Here is an 8,838-nt window from a genome sequence, read left to right as displayed (position 1 = left end):
GGGACAGGTATGTCTGCTGGGTTGAGTGGGGTGAAACAGACGGAACTGATTATAGGTCGGCTAGTGTTCAGGGTAAGGGTGGGTGGACAACGGGCTGTTATAGATGTAGTGTGGTTGATAGGGGTGGTTAGGACATAGACATGTGGCAGATAATGATCTGAACTGGTATGTTACAGGGTGTATGGCGGTGTGACAACGGGCGAGTATGTTGTGGTGGTGCGTGTGACGGGACAGTGATAAGTCTGCTGGTTGGGTAGGTGTGGACAACTGGGGGGCAGGTCCGCATCATGCTAATGTTCGCATAGCTTAGTGTTGGGCACCATTAAGGGCATAGGGCAAATTGAACAACGGCGGCAGTTATTGACATGGCGTGCTGAGTTGGGTGGCGTTATGTCGACTAACGCGGACGAGTATTATCTGCTGATCGTGGTTGGTGGGTGTGACGAACGCGGCAGGATATCGTTATAAAATCATTGGAACAGTGTGGGTGTGACAACGGGCAGTGATGTCTGCTGGTTGGTGGGTGTGACAACGGGCAGTAGTGATCTGTTTGGTGGCGTGTGAAGGGGCAGTAATATCTGCTAGTTTGGTGGCGGTAGTGACAACGTGGCGCGGCGAGGTATGTCTGCTGTTGTGACGTGTGACAGGGCAGTGATGTCTGGCTTGTGGCGTGTGGACAACGGGGCAGGTATGTCTGCTGGTGGTGGGCGTGTGACAACGGCGGCGTAGGGTGTGTGCTGTGGCGTTTATGATGTGAATCGAGGCGCTCACATTCGTACGATTCCTTGGTTCTATCATTAGTACAACGCGCGTGGTGAAGATCCGAACAAGAGAACATTGCTGTGCGGGCGCCGCTTCGTGCAGCCGTAATCTTAGGTGCAATCATTGATTCGAATGGAGTTAAGATGGGGCTACGGTGATGACTTCCTGTGCACGATTTCACTGCATGATCAGCATAACTGGCTGTATAGCTAGGTAAACTGTTATGAGTCACAACGGTTAAACATAATTTCGAGTATCAGGCCATTATACTTTGGTGGTAGAAGAGATTCATACTTGTGAATTACGCCGCTAAGAACAATCCCTAGACCAGAGTTCGGTTAGTTAACATTCAAACTTTAACGCTTGTAATCCCAATCCTACGCCTAACAGTGACAGACCGCCGCGTAACCCACGTAAGTTTCGGCATAAACGTAACTTGTATATGCGGAGAGTGTCGCAAACCCGTTCGCGTGTCACGAATAGAAATCTAAATGCAAAAAGCATTCTTAACCCGTTCGCGTACTCGACTTAGATTTTAAACTTAGACGCGGTTCAGGGCGTTTAGGCTAGGGCGTGATTAAAGACAAATGCCGCGAGCTTCGCGCCTAGTTGCACTGATTTAAGAACAAACCCGTTCGCGCGCGTAGTCTACTACTTAAACAAAACGCGCGGTTCGCCGGTCAGGCGTCAGCTATTAGTAGGCAAACAGAACTGTGTTCGGGTGTATTCACTATTTAAACAAGAACCCGTATCGCGTGTGTACATCAACTCTAAACGAAAGACCGTGTGCGCGTAGTCAAACTAATTAAGACAAATCAAATGACGCCCAGTGGTCTGCGTAGCACTGAGTGTTTAAACAAAACATCCCGTAATTCAGGTAGTCACTGATTAAAATGAGACATAAAGCGCTCCAGGTATCAGAAAGTAAGAACGATCGAGCTATCTAAAACAAAACGGCGTTCGCGTAATGTCACGCAAGCGCACAATAATAATATTGTAAGTAGTTACTTTACAAAGTTAAATTAGTATATAGTTATGTAAACTAGTTAAACCAAACCCGCATGCACGAAATGTTCGCGTTTAGAGAATTGCACTTGGTGTTAACACAAAATCACACCCGGTTCGCTCGTGAGTCAACTAGTTAACAAAATCGGCCGTTCTGACGCTTGAAATAGCTTGAACTACATACTTAAACAAAACAGCAAATTTGTCGCGGTAGGTCATATTAGACGCTAAAACGCGGTTCGCCGAGGCGGTCACCACCTCTCCCTCTCAACTACGCAACCACGCTCTGTATATATTTTATAAACAAAACCTTCTCCGCGCTATGTTACTGTTAAACAAAACCCGTATCGGTTAGCTCAATAATACTATTTTAAAGTAGATTATTCTATTATAATTTAGTACTATAGTCACTGTTACAACACATAAAACGCGATTCGGCGTAGTCACTATTGAAATAAACGCGTTAACGCGTGGTCACTATTAAACTTAAAGACCGCTTCGCGCTAGTCACTATTAAACAAAAACCGTCTCGCGGTAGATCACTATTAGAAAGAAACCCGTTCGCGTAGTCACTATTAAAACATTAACCGTTCGCGGTTTAGCTCACTATATTAAACAAAGCGTTCGCGTAAGTCATAATTAAAACAAAACGCGTTCCGTAGTTACTATTAACAAAACCCGTTCGCGTAGTCACTATATTAGAACAAAGCGTTCGCGTAGTCCACTATTAAACGAAAACGCGTTCGCGTGTCGCATCTATTAACAACAAATGACCCGTGCGTAGTCACTATTAAACAAAAACCGTTCGCGTAGTTACTATTACACACAAAACTGCGTTCGCGCTAGTCACTATTAAACAAAAACGCGTTTTCGAGAGTAGTCGACTTATTAACTAAACGCGTACGCAGTAGTTACTATAAAACAAAACCCGTTGCGCGTAGTCACTATTAAACAAACGCGTTCGCGTAGACTTACTATTAAACAAAACCGGTTCGCGTAGTCACTAGTAAAACAACGCGTTCGCGCCATCATTTAACGTTATGTCATCAATCTCAAACAAAAATGTCTGCGTTGCCGTATGTTCACTTATTAAAAAAACCGTTGCGTTAGCTTCACTATTTTAACAAAAGGCGCGTTCGCGCTAGCACTATATTACAAACCGCGTTCGCCGTAGTCACTATCAAACAAACCCGTTCGGCGTAGTCCTATTAACAAAAAAACCGTTTCGCGTAGGTCACTATTATTAAACAAAACGCGTTCGCGTGTAGTCACTATTAACAAAACGCGTTCGCGTAGTCACGTATTAAACAAAACCCGGTTCGGTTAGTCACTATTAAACAACCGATTCGCCCGTAGTTACTATTAAACAAAAACGACGTTCGCGTGACGTCACTGCTATTAACAAACGCGTTTCGCGTAGTACTATTAACAAACAGCTGTTCGCGTAGATTTACTATAAAACAAACCCGTTCAGCGTACGTCATATTAAACAAACCGCGTTCGCGGGAGTCACTAGTTAAAAAAACGCGACTTCGCGGAGTCGCTATTAAAGCAAACGCGTTCGGGCGTAGTCACTATTAAACAAAACGCGTTTCGGTAGTCCTATTAAACAAAACCGGTTCGGCGTATGTCACTATTAGAACAAACGCGTTCGCCGTAAGTCACTATTAATCAAAACCCGTTCGCCGTAGTTCACTATTAAAGAAACCGTTCGCGTATAGTACTATTAACAAAACGCAGTTTCGGCGTATGTCACTATTAAAACCAAAAAGCGCGTTCGCGTAGTCACTATTAAACAAAAACGCAGTTCGCGGATCGCCTATATAACAAACGCGTCGCGTAGTCACTATTTAACAAACTGGTTCGCCGTAGGTCCAGCTATAACAAACGCGTTCGCGTAGTCACTATTAAAATCAAAACGCGTTCGGCGTAGTCCTATTAAACCAAAACCTGTTCGGCGTAGTCACTATTAAGAAGAACCCGTTCGCGTTAGATCACTATTAACAAAACCGTTCGCGTAGTCCACTGATTAAACAACGCGTTGCGTAGTCACATAATTAAACAAAACCGCTTTCGCGGCTGAGTCACACTATTAAAACAAAACGCGCTTACGCCAGTAGTCACTCTTAAAACAAAACGGCGTTTCGCGTAGTTACTATAAAACAAAACCGTTACGCGATAGTCACTATTAAACAAAAACCCGTTCGCGTTAAGGTCACTATTAAACAAAGCGCGTTCGCGTAGTTACTAATTAACAAAAGCCCGTTTTCGCGTAGTCACTATTTAGACAAAGCCCGTTCGCGTAGTTCTATAAACAAAACCCGATTCGCGGTAGTACTATTAACTCAAACCTGTTGCGGTAGTTACTATTAAACAATACGCTCGTGTGCAGCGTCAGCTCCACTATTAAACAAAACGCAGTTCGCGATAGTTCACTATTAAACAAGCACCGTTCGCGGAGTCAACTATTAAACAAAGACGCGTTCCGTGTCACTATTAAACAAAAACGCGTTCGCGTAGTCACTATTCAACATAAACGCGTATCGGATGTCACTATTTAAACAAACGTCGTTCGCGTATGTCACTATGTAAACAAAACCCGTCGCGTAGTTTACTATTAAACAAAAAACGCGCGATGCCGTAAGTCACTATTAAATCAAACGACGTTCGCGTTAGTCGCTATTAAACAAAGACCGGGTTCGCGGAGTCACTATTAACAAACGCGCTTCGCGTAATGTCACTATTAAACAAAACTCGTTCGCGTAGTCACTATTTAAACAAAACGCGTTGCGCGTAGTCACTATTAACAAAACCCGTTTCGGTAGTTACTATAAACAAAAACGCGTTCGCGTAGTCACTATTACAAACGTTCGGCGTAGTCACTATTTACAAACAACGAGTTCTTTCGTAGTCAACTATTAACAAAACCGCCTTGCGTAGTCACTATTAAACAAACCCGTTCGCGTAGTCACTATTAACAAAGCGCGTTTCGCGCTAGTGCACTATTAACAAACCGTTCGCGGCGTAGTTTACTATGAACAAAACGCGTTCGCCGTAGTCACTATTAAACCAAACCCGTTCGCGTAGTCACTATAAACAAACGAGTTTCGCGCTAGGTCACTTTAAACAAAACCGTTCGCGTAGTCAACTATTAAACCAAACGGCGTTCGCGTAGTCACTATTAAAACAAACGCGGTTCGCGTATGTGACTATTAAACCAATACGCAGTTCGCGTAGTTCACTATTAAGCAACACGTGTTCTGGCCGTACTTCACTATTAAAACAAAAACGCGTATCGCCGCTAAGCCTCACTATTAAAACAAAACGACGTTCGCGTAGTCACTATTAAACAAAACGCGTTCGCGTATTCACTATTAAACAAAACGCGTTCGAGTAGTCACTATTAAACAAAACCCGTTCGCGTAGTCACTATTAAACAAAACCCGTTCGCGTAGTCACTATTAAACAAAACGCGTTCGCGTAGTCACTATTAAACAAAACCCGTTCGCGTAGTCACTATTAAACAAAACCCGTTCGCGTAGTCACTGCCAAAATGTTGCATTGCGCGACGAGGAAGTGAAGCCACGCGATATATTGCGCCTGTCGCGGTGTGTGGCCGATAATGACGCACGAAACCAGTCTGCCGCGAGATGAAAGATCGATCGATGCACTGCTGCTGCTGCTGCTGCTGCTGCGCGGCGAGTCAGCCGGCGGATAAAGTCTAGCCGACTAGCGCAAGGATCGCTGTATTTACAGAGGAAACGGCAGCACTCATTTGCTGTGTGAATTACAGTTGCAACTCGTCAGCACAGCAACGTGACTTGCGAGTGTTGACGCGCGTGTGTGTGTGTGTGCGTGTGGTCGCGTGTTTATATTTCTGCGGATATAATGTCCACATCCAGGTGTGTTATAGCGGATGAGTGAGATCGTGTGCGTATATGCGTGCATGCGAAAGGGCGTCTATCAAATTACTTGCTGTTTTATGCCAGCACCTCATGACATTCTACAGCTCGCAGAACGCAAAATTTATGGCAATCATAATCTTATGAATCGTGTCCGTGTTGACCTCGTTAACTCTTGGATGTGATGTCATACTTAGGCTCAGTTTAGGCTCTTACAGGTAGTGCTCCTATACGATGTGACAGCTAAATGTTACTAGTTGACTATATGTCACCCCTACATTACTCACTGGCCGATTGTACAGTTAACCTGGGACGCCCGATGGAAATAAATCTGACAAATGAGTACACTAATCCTCAGTGCTAACTGAACATGATCGAGAGGGCTATAGCTACCTTGTTATTGCTGCCACTACATCTAGTGATGATGATGATGGCAATTTCATTACATATCGTTCAACGCGTTGAAAAATTGCCGTCTTATAGTCACAAATCACATGTCACGATTTTCGGAATTATCTCCGCAAGGAGAAAATTGTTTTCGAGGAAGGCTGGGCCACTGCCACCGGCTTCGAGAGGTTACACGTGCAAGGAGCAGTCATGTTCGCTGGCTGTGTGTGGCTGTGTGAGTATGAGGCTCATTACGATATTTTAATAATGGTTGTGATTCTATTTGAGATCAATTCTGAGAGCAAACAGCAGTGAAAATGCTCTGTTGCATATGGGTGATATGCGAGGGCGATTGATTCACGCTGCGGCACGTTTTCTTTATTAAAAAAATTCCTATGGTAGGCTAAGATAAAACTGGCAGTGACAAATTTCACCTGGTTATACATCTAATGAGCTCATTAAATGAAGACTATATATACCACAGACATCATATAAAGCAGCAATGCGGAAGGTACATCAGGTGAGATGTGAGATCACTAATTGTACTTAATTATCTGTCCACTTCGCAAGTTTGCTTCTCCGGCCGATCGGTGACGTGCTACCTTGGCATTAGGTTCTTTGACCTCTGCTTTGACCTAGCTGATTGGCATGTAAACCGTGAGTTTTTGTGCGGCAAGCCAGCTGTGATGGATCGTGCTCGGGGCTGAGGAGTATGTAAATATTCGCTGTTTCGGTCTTGTGGCGTAATCGGTAGTCGGTATTAATTATCAAGAGCTAATGATACCTAGTCGCTAAGTAAAATAAAGTAATAATACCTAGGTATTATTAGCTCTTGGTATTATGGTATTATTCGGTGTATGGTCCGCTTGTGGTTATACATCCCCCCCCCCGTCCACTGAAGTGACCGTATTGCGAATTCTTGCGTGTGTGCTGATGCGCTGTGAAGATTAGTATGCTGCGCCGGTATCTTTTTCTGTGGCCCGGTTGACTGTAGGCTCATCAGTTTCAAATCCACATGGGAGAAAGACGCGCTCGCTGCTTTTTGCCTTTCGTAGATGGGAATGAACCGTAGCTCTTGTCTACGTGAATGGAGCTGTGGGTGCTACGCGTTGTTTCCTTATATAGCCAGTTCAAATTCGCTACGTAACTGTGTCTACCTCATTGCTGCTTATTTGCGTTTAGTTTAATCATGGGAGAGGCAAGCAGCTATCGTAGTAGAAGCCAGTGAGGCCCAAGTAGGATTATCTTATCCTTTAGTTACTAGTAAGTGACTTCCGTTTTCTCCGTGCTGCTTTTAGCTGCAGTCGTACAATCTCTAAAATAGACGTTTACTGCTTTGGTGCTTAGAAAAAACTTGAGGGCCCGATTGTCTCTGATTTGTGTGAAGTTTAAAAAACGTAAACGTGGTCAATTTGAGGTGCACTTTTTTACTGGTCAGCGCATTTTTTTAAATATTTGTGCAATCATGAAACTACTTACCAGGAGCTTGGGTTCGTATGTACGGTTTTTGTAATGCGCATACATTGTGTTTTGGGGAAAAAATTAAAGACGAATTACAGACGCTCATCTAGAATTACCCAATGTCCTTCATTGTTCAACAGTCTATGATTTGCGCGTGTCATTTTGTATCGAAACCTTATCCTCAGCCATTCCCCTCATCAATATAAATCGGCTGTACGTGCACACGATGCATTTAGTCGATGGTGATACGATCTCAGTGCTATTTTCCTCGATGCGTGCATTACGTGCATAATTTATCACCCGCACTCCTCACTGGGTTCGAGTGTCCTTCATCCAGCCGGCCTCGTGTTCTTGTTGCAGAGGCAGCCTTCATGAAGTTCTCGGTGATCACGAGAGAGCTGTCAGCACTGATGAAGACGCTCATGCAGAATCTGAACAACATAGTCATGTTTCCTCTGGATACGCTGCTAAAAGGCGACCTCAAAGGAGTGAAAGGAGTAGGCCCAGTTTCCTGTTTGTCTGTTTGTGCATGCGTGCATTTAAGGCGCGTTCGTGCATGCGTGTATTCGCGTGTAGGATGTGTGTGTCTGTATGCCTGTGTGGTTCTAATTATATGTTCGTGTAATACACACACACACGCACGCACGCACGCACGCACGCACGCACGCACACACACACACACACACACACACACATATAGCACTGTAGTTTACCGTAGTTTGCCACATCATTATTGCGGGTGAAAATTGCATCCTTAGATAGGTATCCAAAGGTCCTGATCTGTGATATGTAAGCAAATTATGCAACCGGTCCAGAAATGTATTCATCTCGAATGATATCAATGTGTGACTGTGAATATTAAGTAACTGTGGGTTTTCAAAGTTTTTATTCCTGAAAAGAATGTAAATCAGACAGCCAGCAGGTTTTTTTATCACGAAGCTTCTCTGCGTAAAATTTATTGTTTTTTTTCAAATTGGCTATTACTTCTCTTTATCTGATGGGAATTGAAATGAAATATGTTGTGTAGGTTGGTTACGCGTTCCTCCCTCCCTCCAGGGTGACTTTACTCATCCATTGTAATCAGAGACCTGGGAGGCATTTGTGTTGTCAGTCCGTATGGTCTTATGAGAAATGTCACAGTCGAGAATTTCTGAAATTACTGGTAACCCTATCCCCGATTTCCCGAGCAAGTATTTATTGTTGGTTCTTCGAATTTCTCGTTAATTATAATAAGATAATGTTTGCATAATATATACATATATATTGATATATATATATATACATATATATATATATATATATATATATATATATATATATA

The 8,838-nt window shown here is 43.6% G+C and overlaps 1 protein-coding gene across 2 annotated transcripts in view; it reads left to right on the top strand.

Annotated features, from left to right (window-relative positions):
- LOC106819337 (arf-GAP with SH3 domain, ANK repeat and PH domain-containing protein 2-like) overlaps window positions 1–8,838 on the top strand; it is a 59,731-nt gene that overhangs the window by 27,618 nt on the left and 23,275 nt on the right. For both annotated transcript variants that reach the window (XM_014823991.1, XM_014823984.1), the window contains exon 4: window positions 7,878–8,014. In XM_014823991.1, the coding sequence (XP_014679477.1) occupies window positions 7,878–8,014 (137 nt within the window). The remainder of the gene's footprint in view (window positions 1–7,877; window positions 8,015–8,838) is intronic.

This window comes from Priapulus caudatus, unplaced genomic scaffold (assembly GCF_000485595.1).
Source record: "Priapulus caudatus unplaced genomic scaffold, Priapulus_caudatus-5.0.1 Scaffold38, whole genome shotgun sequence".
Classification (NCBI taxonomy): Eukaryota; Metazoa; Priapulida; class Priapulimorpha; order Priapulimorphida; family Priapulidae; genus Priapulus; species Priapulus caudatus.
This window is presented reverse-complemented; position numbering and strand designations above follow the sequence as displayed.